This window comes from Zonotrichia albicollis, unplaced genomic scaffold, assembly GCF_047830755.1.
Source record: "Zonotrichia albicollis isolate bZonAlb1 unplaced genomic scaffold, bZonAlb1.hap1 Scaffold_254, whole genome shotgun sequence".
Lineage (NCBI taxonomy): Eukaryota > Metazoa > Chordata > Aves > Passeriformes > Passerellidae > Zonotrichia > Zonotrichia albicollis.
The window spans coordinates 4,532,508-4,546,926 of record NW_027428428.1 but is presented as its reverse complement, the minus strand read 5'-3'; the positions used below and the strand labels follow the sequence as shown (position 1 = coordinate 4,546,926).

The following is a 14,419-nucleotide window of genomic DNA, read 5'->3' as shown; positions in this document are numbered from 1 at the left end:
GTCCCACTTACGGCTTTTTGCTCTGGTTTGGCAGTGCAGAAGGGCAATTCTCCATCCACCAGCTCCAGACTGCACTGCCTCAGGAACACAGCCCACTCGCCAGCTTTGGCCCACTCGTGGCACTGCTAGAGGAGGAAGAAAATGCAATTGCACAATTCCAGCCAGTCAAGAAGAAAACACCCTGTACAGATCCAGGTGTTCAGACGGGACTGTGGAGAGTTTGGGTCCTTGCCAGTTGGATGTGTGTCCCCAGCTGCAATCTCTGGGCCTGCAGCAGAGTCTCACTCACCGGCCAAAGCAGAAAGCTCAGGCGCTGTGCTCACAACGGGCTCGTCTGATGCAAAGCTGTGAGAGCAATGTGAGGGCAGAGCCAGCCCAGCTGGGCCCAGAGCTGAGCCCAGCAGAGCCCTGGCAGAGCCCAGAGCAGCCTCAGCACCCGCAGAGCCCGGCTGCAAGGAGAGAAAGCAGAAACCGCCCGTCAGCTGAGGGCTCCTGTGCCCTTGTGCCAAGGCCTGCGGTGCCCAGGCCATGCTGGCTGTGCCCAGAGCTGTGCCCAGCGCTGCCCATCCCTGCTGCCTTTGGCACAGAGCAGGAGGGCAGGACATGTGCCCAGCCTGCAGCCGGCCACGGCACATCCAGCCCTCAGCAGCTGCCCAGAGCAGGATGCTCCAGTGCTCGCTGCCAGCTCCCAAAAGCTCTGATCCCACCCTGCCAAGCACACAGGGACCCACCTCACGCCAGCCACGGCTGGAAGAAAAGCTGCTCCCAAACCATGGCCTCAGCCTTCTCCAAGGGCACGGCCCATCCACGCCACAGCTGCTCCCAAGCACTTCCCCATCCACACTGGACCACCTCAAATGCTTCCTCTGGAATAACAAACAACACATTATTGACAAGAGTTTTGAGACAAAAAGGGAAAACAAGAAAAACAGTAAAAACTCTTATCTCTGTCAGGGCCTTGAGGAAGGCCCCACCCCTACATGCTAGGGAAAAACCCAGCCATGGCTGAGGGAATCCCACACTTTCTCTCTTGCCCCCTGCACTGTCCCCCAAAATCACGGTGACCCCAAAGCAAACAAGGGCAGTGGAGCAGCCCAAGCCCTTCCTTGCCTGCACAGCAAAGCAGCTGTGCACAGGTTCTGGAGCCCCACCTCTGCTCCCACCATGGGCTTTGTTTGTGTCGGGCTGGCTGCCCCAGCCCCAGCCCCAGCCCGGGGCACGGTGGGTGCTGGGGGCTGTTGGCAGGGCCAGGACCCCACTCCCATTTCGTACCCGCCCCAGCCCATCCTCCCAGCCCTGCCAAAAGCAGCTGGGCAGCGACTGAAGAATGAGTTGCATCTGCCCCAGCAAAGGGGGAGCCTTTGGTTCCCCGCCAGGCTGGGTCATGCCCAAATCTGGCAGAATTTCCCCAGATGGGGACTCATCTGCAAATTCCCCGTGGAGTTTGGCTTTGAAGAAGGTGCCAGAATCAAATTGCATCACCTTCAGCCTCCAGTGGCCAGGCTGAGGAAGAGCTTGTCATCCTTGATGTCACCCTCGCTGTCTCCAGCAGCAGCAGCATCATCATCCCCACCCGGTACAGCTTCTCCAGGGGCTCCTTCTCCTTCCCTGCGGGCAGACCAGGCTCTCAGGGCTCTGCCCAGGACCCCAGCTGTCAGGGAACCAGGACAAGCAAAACCAGCTGGGATGGCGGCCACCAGTGCTGGGCAGAGCAGCTCAGCTCCAGCACAAGGGCTGCGTGTTCCCATCCCATGACCCCGGTGCAGTGACATTAGCAGCACAAAAAGGGTTGGGTTCCTTTGCTTCTCATTGCCAAGGCATATGTGGAGCAGGAACTTACCAGGGCCCTGGATCAAAGTGTGCCTGTGGTGCTCTCCCTTCTTCTATGGCAGAGGAATATCCTGCATCCAAGGAACACAGAATAGGTCTTCCAGTGTGGGTCTGTCCAAGGAGTTCACGGATAAACACCACCAGATCAGGTCTTTGCACTCTGGGGAGAGAAAGCAGAAACTGATGGTCAGCCAGAGAAGGCTCCTGTCTGCTTTACCCCACTGTTCCCATGCCCAGGCCATGCTGGATGCGCTCTGAGCTGGGCCTAAACTTTCCCACAATTCCCTGTTTTGGAGGAGAGCAGGACATGTGCCACCTCCTCAGCAGCTGCCAGAGCGGGATGCCCACGAGCCCGCTGCTGGCTCCCAGCACTGGGATTCCCCCCGTGCCCAGAGAAGAGGACCCACCTTGAGAGAGCCCTTGTGGCAGCGGGAGCTGGCCCCAGCTGAGGTTCCGGCCCCTCCTGAAAGGGTGCTCCCCGCAGACCATCTGGTGCAGCAGGATGCCCAGGGACCAGACTGTTGCTGCCTCGCCATGGTACCAGCCAAAGTCGTTCCATTCTGGGGGGCTGTAGGACAATGTTCCTATGGAATACAGATGGAGTTCATCAGGGGGATGCTGCTGCTCCCAGAGCCTGGCCCCAGCATCCCTGGGCCCGCGGGGGCTGCATCAGGGGCACACAGGGTGACCACTGCCCTCTCGCCAGCATCTGGGACTTGTGCACAAAGTTAGGGTTGGAAAAGAAGCCTCTGGTGCTGGAAGAGGGCAGCCCTGGCTAGGCCCAACCATGACATGCAAAGGAAAAACCCACTCCATGCTGGGGAAAAAACATGCCCTTATCCTCCCTGCCTGCATTGCCACAAAAATATTATGAAGCCAAGGGAAACAGGGCGAGTGGAGCAGCCCAAGACCTTCCTCTCATCTGCACACCAAACTGGCTGGGGCACAGGTTCCACCCTCCCTCTCTGCTACCCCCACCCACGGGGGTTTTGGTCGGGCTGGCTGCCCCAGCCCAGCCCCAGTCCTGGGCAGAGTGGCTGGCAAAGGCTGCCAGCAGGGCTGGAAGATGGCTGCCCACCCAGCCCTGCTCTAAAGCAACTCAGCTGAAGATTCAGTGCCCTGACTGGCAGCAAAAGGGAGAATCCCCACTGCCACAGCCAGCTTGGGCTGTGAGATGTTGGGCCATGAGATGTCAGCAAGGGGAGCACAGCCCTGGGTAGGCTCACCTGCAAAGTGTGTGTAGACTGTGTCCTGCAGGTAGGTGCCACAGCCAAAGTCAATTAGTTTGGCCTGCCCGGTGTCCAGGTCAACCAGGATGTTCTCTGGCTTGATGTCCCTGTGCAGGACCCCGCAGCTGGTGCAGTGCCGCACGGCCTCCAGCACCTGGCGGAACAGCTCCCGCGCCTCCTCCTCGGGCAGGAACCGCCGTGCCCCAATGAAACGATGCAGGTCCTGACACTGCTCTGGCCGCTCCAGCACCATCACGATGCAGTTGGGGAGCTCGAGCCACTCCAGCAGCTGGACCACACCGGGGAAGCCAGTGGACACCTTGGCCAGCAGCACGATCTCCAGGGGTGCGCTGGTGCCGTCGGGCTGCGGGAGGAGCACGATGCCGTCACTGGGGCCGATGCCGTGCCAGGCCTGGGGAAGCCCTCAGCCAGCCCGGGATGCTCTGCGCCCTGCGCTGGCCCCACGCCCGCTCTCCCTCGGGGCGTCCTGGCGGCTCCCACCGTGCCGGGCCCCGGCTCATCCCTGGCCGGCAGCCCCGGCTGCTGGCCCCGCTCACTCACCAGCTCGCCCCAGTGCCGGACGCGGTTCCGTGGCACCCTTTTGATGGCCACCTGCAAGCCAAGGCCAGCAGCGGGGTGAGCTCGCCGCCCCCACTGCGTGCCCCATCCTCCGCCCTCTGCCCTCCTCCTCCTCCATCCCCTCCTCCTGCGCCCGCCGCCAGCCCCACCGCTCACCGGGGCGCCGTCCGAGAGCCGCGTGGCCGCGAAGACTCTGCCGAAGCCGCCGCGTCCCAGCAGCGATCCCAGCCGGTACCGCTCCTGCAGGGCCTCCTGCGCCGTCCCTGCGGGCGGGACGCGGCTGTCAGCGCTCGGCCCGGGGCCAGCAACGGCCCCCGAGCGCCCCTCACCCGCCCCGGGCCGGCCATGCCCAGGCGTTGGCTCCCGGGAACGCGGCACGGGAGGCTCGGGACCGGCGGCCGCGCTGCCGAGCGGCGGAGCTCGGGCCGGGGAAGCCGCAGCGGAGGCGGCGGGAGCGGCCGCGCCGCGTGTGTGCTCCGCGGGCCCCGGGAGGAGCCGGGGCAGGGGCCGGGGGCGCGGCCGTGGCCAGGGCCGGGGTCGGGGTCGGGGCCGGGCTCGGGCCAGGCGGAGGCAAAGGGCGGCGATGCCGCCCCCGCCCCAGGCACTGATGCCCGCCCAGCAGCGCCACCGCCAGTACAGCCAGAGCCGGGCGGAGGCGAGACCGCGGCGGGACGGCCGGGGCCGGGTACGGGGCAGCCCCGACCGGGGCCGGGGGCGGGCCGGGGGCATGGCCCGGCCCTGCAGGGGACAGGGAGGCGGGGAGAGGAGAGGGACGCCGCGCAAGGGACCCCGAGGGAAGGGTGCCCGACAGCGGGAAAGGGAGGGAGAGAGAAAGAAAGAGAGAAGGGAAAGAAAGAGAGTATTCAAAATATCTCTTTGCTGCCGCCGCTGCTGCTGCCGCCGCTGCTGCTGTCGCCGCTGCCGCCGCTGCAACTGAAGCACCGGGGCCGTTCGTCCCCGTGTCCGTTCCCCGCTGGACCCACGAGCCCCACGTTCGAGCCCCGCGCGCCCCGGGGACAGCCCCTCCGTCTGTCCAAACACGGGAACTTTGCAGCGCTGAGCGCAGATGCAGAGCCCTGACTCCTGCACACTGGCACAATGATCCCCTCGCTTGCTGCTGGGCATTGTCCTTGCTGAGGGTCAAACACTGTCGGGGCACCTTCCCTTGGGGTAGGATTCCTACCTGAGCCCAGCACTGCACTGACACCTGCAGTGTTGCTTTCCTGTAAAAACAGGGGAAGGAAAACTGTGTGTGGCTCATGGTATTTTAGAGTGTCTAAAATCACTAAGTCACCCATCTTAGAGGTGCAGTGCATCTGGAATTACTGGGATGGAGAAGTAGTGCAACATGGAAAAGGGGAGCATAGAAATAAATAGAGGAAAGCATCTTGGATTGTTTCTTTCATTTTCATTTCACTTCTGGAAAGCTGTTTCAGTTTTCCAGGAATCTTCTCCTGTCTGCTCTTCCCAAGAATCTCTCATGGAGAATAAGGTCAATTTTCTGTCACAAGATTTGCCACCAGGAAATGATGCCACTGGTGCAATTTTCATTGTAACTGTTTGTGCTGGCTTAGGGCAAATTTGGGGAGGAAATCTCCAAAAGGGGTCCGTCTGGAGAGCAAGTTCAAGCGGCCCCTCCCCCTACTAGGTCAGGAAAAGACTTCCCTCGAGAAAAGTGAAAAAAAACCCCAGGTTATTTAACAAGTAAAGTATTCACAAGCATGAAAAATGAATAATATGAAATCAAACCTCTGACAGTGCTGAAGAGATGGCAAATTCAGAAAGTCCTTTTTGTGGGTTGTAGTTGGCTCACTCGGTCTCTTTTAAGTCCCTCTGGCGCTGGAATGCAGCGTCCCAGACCTTGGTGGGCCACAGGGGTGAGCTGGTGCCGGTGTTCTTCTGGGTTTTCAGTCCAGAGCAGGTTTAAACAGTTCCAAGAAAAAGGAAAGCCACAGTCCGAGGAACTTCTCTTCCTAAGCTAGCTAAAACCAAATTGCTAGACCTGGGCTGTGAAGGCATCGGGAAATTTCCAAATCTGGGCACTGGCGGTCCCAGAAAACACCAGAGCTGGATGGTGCTGCAGCCAGAACCTGCAGATTTCCAAATTTTAGCTTTCTGTGCCAGCAAATCACTGGACTTGGGCTGTGCCAGCACCAGGAAGTTTTCAGATCTGGGCGCTGGCGCTGCCAGCAAACACTAGATCTGGGTGGTGTCATTGCCAGCGACAGAAATCTGCCAGATTTGGGCTCTGCTGGCACTGAGAAATTTCCAAATCTTGGTTCTGGTGCAGGAAACACAAGATGTGGGTGGTGCCTGACCCAGTAGCAGGAAGCTGCCACAGGTTTTGGATTTCTGTGCCAGCAAATTGCTGCACTTGGGCTGTGCCAGAATAGGGAAATTTCCAGATCTGGGCACTGGCAGTGCCAGCAAACAGCCCATTTCAGGCTCCAGGCTCCAGGAAGGACTGGGTCTGGATGCCTTCCTCTTTTCTTTCCTTCTTTCCTTCCATCTTTCTTGGGATCCTGCTGCCAACAAAGTCCAGATTGGGCAGTGCTGGCAAGGGGAAATTGCCAGGTTTTAGCTTTCTTTGCCAGCAAATTCTGGATATGGGTGGTGCCCGCGGAGGGAAATTGCCAGAGGTGGGCACTGGCAGTGCCAGGGCATGTCAGATCCTGGTGCGGAATGTGCCAGCACTGGGAAATTGCCAGCTGCTTATTTTCTGTGCCAGCAAATTGCTGGAATTATGCTGTGAAAGCATCTGAAAAATTCCGGATCTGGGTACTGGGGGTGTCAGCAAACATGAGATCGGGTTGCTGTAGGTACCAGGTATTTGCTTGATTTTGGCTTTCTTTGCCAGCAAATTGCTGGACTTGGGCTGTGCCAGAATATGGAAATACCAAGATCTGGGAACTGGCAGTGCCAGCAAACACCGCATTTCAGGAAGGATTGGATCTGGACCCGTTCCCTCCCTGCATCCCTCCCTCAACAAGGTGCCAGAGGGGCTGGACAGCAGCCAGGCAGAAAGGGACCTGCAGGGACTGAGGGACAGCAGGCTGGACATGAGCCAGCAGTGTGCCCATGTGGCCAAGAAGGCCAATGGCTCCTGGCCTGGAACACGAATAGTGTGGCCAGCAGGAGCAGGGCAGGGATTCTTCCTCTGTGCTCAGCACTGCTTGGGCAGCACCTCGAGTGCTGTTTCCAGTTCTGGGGCCCCCTAATTTAGGAAGGACATGGAAGGGCTGGAGTGTGTCCAGAGAAGGGCAACAAGGCTGGGGAGGGGTCTGGAAGAACACAAGTCCTGTGAGGAGTGGCTGAAGGACCTGCAGTTGTTTATCCTGGAGGAGGCTCAGGGGAGACAAGGCGGTGTCAGGGCACAGGTTGGACTTGATGACCTCCATGGCCTCTTCCACCCTTGCTGATTCTGGGATTCTCTGAAAAAACCCTTGGAGCAGTTGCACGATGAGTCCTGGGCCTCCTCTTCAGAAGCTCTAGCAGCCCAGGTCCCTCAGTTCCTCCTGCCAGCCCCAAAGCCCATCCTGTCAGTCCTGCAGAGCCTCTGCAGCTCCTCCTCACTGCCCAGAACAGGGAGCCCCAGAGCCAGACACAGCAGCCCAGATGTGCCCCCCTGGCCTGGGGTGCCTCTGGCAAGGGAGCAGCACCAGGCACTGCAGGAGCCTGCAGACAATTGATCTGAAGGCCAAACCTCCTTAGCTCCTTCTGAAAGAGCAGGAACAGTTCCTCATTCCAGTGTGGTGGAATGCTGGGCACCACAGCTCCAGGCGAGGACTGGACACAAGTTTGCTCCCACTGAGTGCTGTGATGGGTTCTGCAGGAGCTCTGGGCTCTGTGCTTGCCAGGCACAATGAGGAGAGAAGGAGCCAAGTGCACTGATGGGGGAAATGGATTTGTAGAAAGTTTTTAGAGCCTAATAGAAGGCCCACATTGTATGAATCTGTATATAAATCTTGAGACAAGAAATGCTAACTTAAAAATGCCATGGAATAGGACAGATATTGTTGAGAGAGAAATGGAGCTAGCAAAAATTTCAAAAGATGGCCATGCAAATAAGACTTTGGAAAAATAGAGCTATGAAAGATGCATTGTTTATGGGACCCACAAGGGGTAGTTTTAAATAAATGGCTTTAAGGCGTCTACAACATGGCATGGCAAAAATCTGATAGACCAAGAACTACTGTAATTAGGAAATAGTTGGCTTCTGATTGTGATGGTGTAAATTATGTGTATTGTCTCACCCTTCTCATGAGACTGAAAATGGAATATAAGTTTTTAAAACACCTCTCAGTGTCCCCATCTCTAGGTCAAGAAAAGAGTATTATCCAACACACTGACACACCTTTGCCTCGAGCATAACCCAGCCTGGACCAAACACACTGAAAGGTTTCCCCTTTGGCCCACGTGTCGAAACATCAGGTCTGCTGTTTGACAGCTCAGGTTGGTTTGGTGTCAAGGAGATTCCCTCAGAAATACTGGGTTTGTCTTCCTCTGTGCCTGCCCCTCAGCAGCCTTGGGGATGCTCCTGTGTGAAGCCATCTGTCTCACACAGTTTCAGACAACTTCAAACAGGATATTGTGCAATAAGTCGTCTCCTCTAAAGTGTTCCAACAACCCCTTTCCAGCAATAGGAAATTATTACTGATAGATGAAAGTGGAAAACCCCCCACAGTTTATTAACAAACAGAATCCCCCCATGACACGTGTTACAAGAAGGTGCCAGGGTCTCTCTCGGAAGAACAGGAGCTGTCACGGAGCAGTTCCAGCAGCTGATGGAAGCTCAGGGGCTCGTCCGGCATTGGCTTTCTCCCATGGCAGAGCTCCATGAAGCAGGCAGGGCAATGAAGCAGCTGGGCTGGAGCCCCTCGCTGCCTTTTCTCCCCGGCGTGGCTCAGTGTCCTGGTTTAGGGCAAATTTGCCAAAGAATCTGCAAAGGAGGGCCCCTCCAGAAAGCAAAACCCACACGGCCCCTCCCCCCAACCGGTTCAGGAAAAAATTCCTTGGAGACAGGTGGAAAGAGCCTGTTTATTTCAGGAACAACACCCCCCAGCACACAAAATGAACAATAGCCGATGACACCGCTCTGAGAAAGATGACAAAATCAGAAAGTCTCTTTCGGGGGTTGTCGCTCTGTTCTCAGTCCCTCCGGTGCTGGGGCAGCTGCTGCAGCTGAACCTTCGGTGTTCCCAGGTCCCAGTCCGGAGCAGGTTCGAGATGGTCACAGAAACAGGAGAGGAGAAACAGTCCAGGAAGGGATGTGGACTCTTTAGCTAAACTAGCTAATGAGCAGAGGCCAAAGCAGAGCAGAAGCGAGAGCAGAAAAGAGAGCAAGCAAAGCAGCAAGCTGAAAGCAAGAAGTGAAAAACAGCCCTATGCACTGTTTGTCTCTGTGTCCCTGATAAGAGAAACCCAAACAAAACTTCCACTCTTCAGAGTCGATCTTAAAGGCACAGAACAGATGAATGGGGATACAAGCATCATAACATCATCCCAGGACATTCCACCCCTTATCCCCATATCATCAACATACTACAACACATCATGCATTATTCATACAAAATTTCCATCTGTTTCCCCAAAATTACAAGCAATACCCATCATGCCTTCATCACATCCCCACACTGGACCACTGAATCCAGGCCCTGTATTACAGAGCTGCAGAGCCCCTTTTCACTTTAGTCACTTAAAGCTCCATCTATCACTTGCCCAGACCTTCAACTCTTACACATTTCCTTCTAACTCATGTCTGTATGGTTTAATGTACAGACAATAGCAGTAACATCCAATGAACAGTGATATTGCATATCATTCTTACCCCACAATCAGATCTCCCTGAGGTACACATCGTACCAGAGTTGTTCCATCTCTTTGCATTATCCACCACGTGCAACCTGGTCCCTGAGAAAATACAACCCCACGAATGGGTTTGTCTGTACTCGAGGCAGAATTGATCCACACAGTCTTCCCTAACAAACCTCATGTTGTGGTGTGTTGCAATATCCTGTTTTACCTTCTCCCTTCCCCCTCGCCCCTCGCTGAGTGTGCCCTGTCAATCAGGCTAACATACCAGCAATGCGTCGTGTGATAGGTGTCCCTAGTCCCTTGAGACCCTGCCCCTTCACCTGGTTGGTGGCTCACCTGTCCCCTCCCCTTCCCCTGTCCTGAGCTTAAAATGTTAATGAGACCATGTGGCCTCTATTCTGTTAGCAGCAGTGGCCCAGTGCAGACATCTCTGTACCCACGGAATAAACATCTGGCTACCTTCTAGCTGAATCCGCTCCCTTTCTCTCCACCATCGCCAGAAGCGCTCTCTCCTGAGGAAACGGAGTCCTGACAGCCTGGATTTGCCCCGCTGCACTTTCCAGCAGTCAAGGTATCTCTCGGGTAAAACACCACGGTGCTGCCTTTGGCCCAGCAGTGAAGGTCAGAACTGGCCCAGGCACCATCTAACTGGTTATATTGGGATTCTTATTCCAATAACCTCTGATATGTACCACTGAGACTTTGTCGCCTTCTATTACATTCAGGGACTCAGACTGGGCAGGACCTGCTCGGTTGGTGGAACCTCGGGTGTTAACTAACCAGGTGGCTTTTGCCAGATGCTGCTCCCAATTCTTGAAAGATCCACCACCCAAAGCTTTCAACTGGGTTTTTAGTAGTCCATTGTACCTCTCCACTTTTCCTGCAGCTGGAGCATGGTAGGGGATATGGTACACCCACTCAATGCCATGTTCCCTAGCCCAGGTGTTGATAAGGCTGTTCTTGAAATGAGTCCCATTGTCTGACTCAATCCTCTCAGGGGTGCCATGTCTCCACAGAACTTGCTTTTCAAGGCCCAGGATGGTGTTCCGGGCTGTAGCATGAGACACAGGGTAGGTTTCCAGCCATCCATTGGTGGCCTCTACCATGGTCAGCACGTAGCGCTTGCCCTGGCGTGTCTGGGGCAGTGTGATGGAGTCAATCTGCCAGGCCTCCCCCTACTTATACTTGGACCACCGCCCACCGTACCACAGAGGCTTCACTCGCTTGGCCTGCTGGATGGCAGCACACGTCTCACAGTCATGGATAACCTGAGAAATACTGTCCATGGTTAGATCCACCCCTCGGTTTCGTGCCCACTTATAGGTGGCATCTCTGCCCTGGTGGCCTGAGGCGTCATGGGCCCATCGAGCTAGGAATAACTCTCCCTTATGTTCCCAATCTAGGTCTATTTTGGACACCTCTATCTTTGCAGCTTGGTCTACCTGCTCATTGTTTTGGTGTTCCTCATTGGCCCTGCTCTTGGGGACATGGGCATCTACATGGCGGACCTTCACAGGTAACCTCCCTACCCTGGTAGCAATGTCTTTCCACTCTTCAGCAGCCCAGATTGGTTTTCCTCTATGCTGCCAGTTTGCCTCTTTCTACCTCTCCAGCCATCCCCACAGAGCATTGGCTACTATCCATGAATCAGTGTAGAGGTAGAACTTTGGCCATTTCTCTCTCTCAGCAATGTCCAGGGCCAGTTGAACAGCTTTGAGTTCAGCAAGTTGGCTTGATCCACCTTCTCCTTCGGTAGCTTGTGCAGCCTATCGTGTGGGGCTCCATACAGCTGCTTTCCACTTCCTGTTCATCCCTTCAATGCGACAGGACCCGTCAGTGAAAAGAGCGTAGCGTGTTTCCTCTGGGGGCAGTTGGTTGTATGGAGGAGCCTCTTCAGCCCGTGTCACTGGTTTTTGTTCCTCTTCATTAGCAAGACCAAAGTTCTCACCTTCCGGCCAGTTTGTAATTATCTCCAGAATCCCAGGGCGATTCAGGTTTCCAATATTGGCATGCTGTGTAATAAGAGCAATCCATTTACTCCATGTAGTGTCAGTGGTGTGGTCGGTAGTGGGAACCTTTCCTTTAAGCATCCACCCCAGCACTGGTAGTCAGGGTGCCAGGGGGAGTTGTGCTTCTGTACCAATCACCTCTGAGGCAGCCTGGACTCCAAGATTTCCTTCTCTGTGGGAGTGTACTTGGCTTCAGAGCCTCTGTAGCTCTGACTCAAAAATCCCAGTGGTCGGCCTCGAGTGTCCCCAGGCACCTTCTGCCAAAGGCTCCAGGACAAGCCATGGTTCCCGGCTGCAGAGTAGAGCACATTCTTCACCTCTGGTCCTGTCCTGACTGAGTCAAGGGCAATCACATGAGTGATCTCCTGCTTGATCTGGGCAAAGGCTTGTTGCTGTTCAGGACCCCAGTGGAACTCGTTCTTCTTGCAGCTAAAGAGGGCTCACAATCTTACTTTATTCGGGAATAATAAATTTGCATTCCCCAAAACCTATGGCACCCAGGAAATCTTGTGTTTCCATCTTGCTAGTTGGTGGAGACATCGTGGTGGTTTTGTTGATGACCTCTGTGGGAATCTGACGCCGTCCGTCTTGCCACTTCACTCCCATACACTGGATCTCTCAGGCACGTCCCTTGACTTTGCTCTTCTTGATAGCAAAGCTGGCTTCTAGCAGAATCCTGATGATACTCTCTCCTTTCTCAAATACTTCCATTGCTGTGTTCCCCCACACAATGACATCATCGATGTACTGCAGGTGCTCTGGAGCCTCACCCTTTTCCAGTGCAGCCTGGATCAGTCCATGGCAAATGGTGGGGCTGTGCTTCCACCCCTGGGGCAGTTGGTTCCAGGTGTACTGCACGCCCCTCCAGGTGAAAGCAAACTGAGGCCTGCATTCTGCTGCCACAGTAATGGAGAAAAATGTGTTAGCAATGCCAATGGTGGCAAAGCACTTTGCTGCCTTGGACTCCAGCTCATACTGGAGTTCCAGCATGTCCGGCACAGCAGCGCTCAGTGGTGGAGTCACTTCATTCAATGCACGACAGTCCACAGTCAATCTCCATTCTCCTTCAGATTTACGCACAGGCCAAGTGAGGCTGTTGAAGGGTGAGTGGGTCTTGCGGACCAGCCCTTGGCTCTCCAGCTCATGGATCATTTTGTGGATGGGGACCATGGCATCTTGATTCATTTGATACTGCCGGCGGTGCACTGTTGAGGTGGCAATTGGTGGTCTTTGCTCTTCCACCTTCAGGAGTCCTACTGCAGACGGGTTTTCTGATAGTCCAGGCAAAGTGTTCAACTGCTTGATGTTTTCTGTCTCCACAGCAGCTATGCCAGAAGCCCATCTGAGTCCCTTTGGGTCTTTGTAATAGCCGTTCAGGAGGAAATCTATGCCCAGAATACATGGGGCCTCTGGGCCAGTCACAATAGGATGTTTTTTCCACTCTTTCCCAGTCAGGCTCACCTCGGCTTCTAACAGGGTCAATTGCTGTGTTCCCCCCGTCACCCTGGCAATGGAAACAGGTTCTGCCCCCACATGTCCCGATGGTATCAGGGTACACTGAGCACCAGTATCAACTAAAGCATCGTACTTTTGGGGTTCTGATGTGCCAGGCCATCGGATCCACACTGTCCAGAAAATCCAGTTTTCTGGTGCCTCTCCCTGGCTGGAGGCAGGGCCCCTCAAACCCTGGGTATTTATGGCAGAGGTACCTTCCAGGGGTCCTGACAGATCATACTCAGCAGCTCGGTCATGGGAGGCTGAGGCTGCCTTCACTTTACTGGAGTTTCCTTGATTTGTGTTTCCCTCCTTGAGCTGATGCACCCGTACTGCCAGGACAGAAGTGCGTTTTCCATCCCACCTTCCCATGTCTTCCCCATGGTCACGCAGAAAAAAACACAGGTCAGCCCGTGGGGTGTACCCCCCCTCTCTCTAGCTGGGGAACGTTGGGCTCTGACTCTGGGGCCTGTGACTCACAGTGCTGCAATGTGGGAACTGTTCTTCCTCACCTCTCCCCTCACCACCTCCCTCATCTCCTCTTTGAGGTCCTTAATCACAGCAGAGACATGAGCCTGCATCAGTCCATTGATCTAACTTTCATAATTCCTAAGCTTGTTGGCTAAAGAACCTACTGTGTCTTGGTTGTTATCAGCATTAATTGTTATAATAAAGGTGGTGTATTGGTATGGCCCAGGATTTGCCAGGCTCCACAACATTTGCCCTGTGCACCTGACTTTTTCGGGGTCATTATCATGCTGTCCATCCCTCCTAAAGAGTACCTCTAATTCTGCCACTTCTCTCAGCTGTTGGATCCCTTCCTCAAGGGTCTTCCAGCACATTCTGTGGTGCTGGTCCTGCATTCTCTCCCTGTGGACAAACCTTTCTCTGACACTCATTAAAAGCCGCTCCCAGAGGGAAAGAGACCCTGGCTCCTTTACAACAATCTGACTGATACCTGAGTTGTGGGTCAAGGGTCCCAAATTCCTTGCCTCACCACCATCCAGCTGGACACTTTTACTCATAAGATCTCAGATGCGAAGTAGCCAGGTTGTATAAGCCTCACATCCCCATCGTACAATGTCTTTGCGCAGATTACAGAGACTTTTGTACATCAGGGACTCCGTGATGTTTGCAACCTCTGGCTCCCCTGTAGGTTGTGAGGGCCCTCCCCTATCTGGGTGCTCTGCTTTCATCTTAGATCTCCTTGTTTCTACAGGGGCAACTGCTGCTGGCTGTCTCTGCCTTTGCAATTCAGCTGGAACCTGGACAGTTGTAACATCTGTGGGTTCTGCTGCTGCACTATTACACTTTCTTTCTTCACGGCAGAGTGAGGGCTTCTCACCAGCTGGGGAAGTGTATTCCTTCAGCATCCAGCCCATCTCACGTATCTCCTTCACCAGACCCCCCCAGCCAATCTGGGTAGTTCACATCTGGGGTGGGATGTGGGGTAGGGTCAGGCTC

At 55.2% G+C, this 14,419-nt stretch overlaps 1 protein-coding gene across 1 annotated transcript; it reads right to left on the bottom strand.

The window, feature by feature from the left end:
• Positions 1-1,883: 1,883 nt before the first annotated feature.
• On the bottom strand, positions 1,884-13,536 carry LOC141727805 (serine/threonine-protein kinase pim-1-like). Its single transcript, XM_074534094.1, has 6 exons — positions 13,468-13,536; positions 3,795-3,962; positions 3,621-3,671; positions 3,057-3,423; positions 2,238-2,414; positions 1,884-1,990 (listed from the first exon to the last, which is right to left on the bottom strand). Exons 1-6 carry the CDS (start codon positions 13,534-13,536, stop codon positions 1,884-1,886), a joined length of 939 nt encoding a protein of 312 aa, XP_074390195.1.
• Between the last annotated feature and the right edge of the window lie 883 nt (positions 13,537-14,419).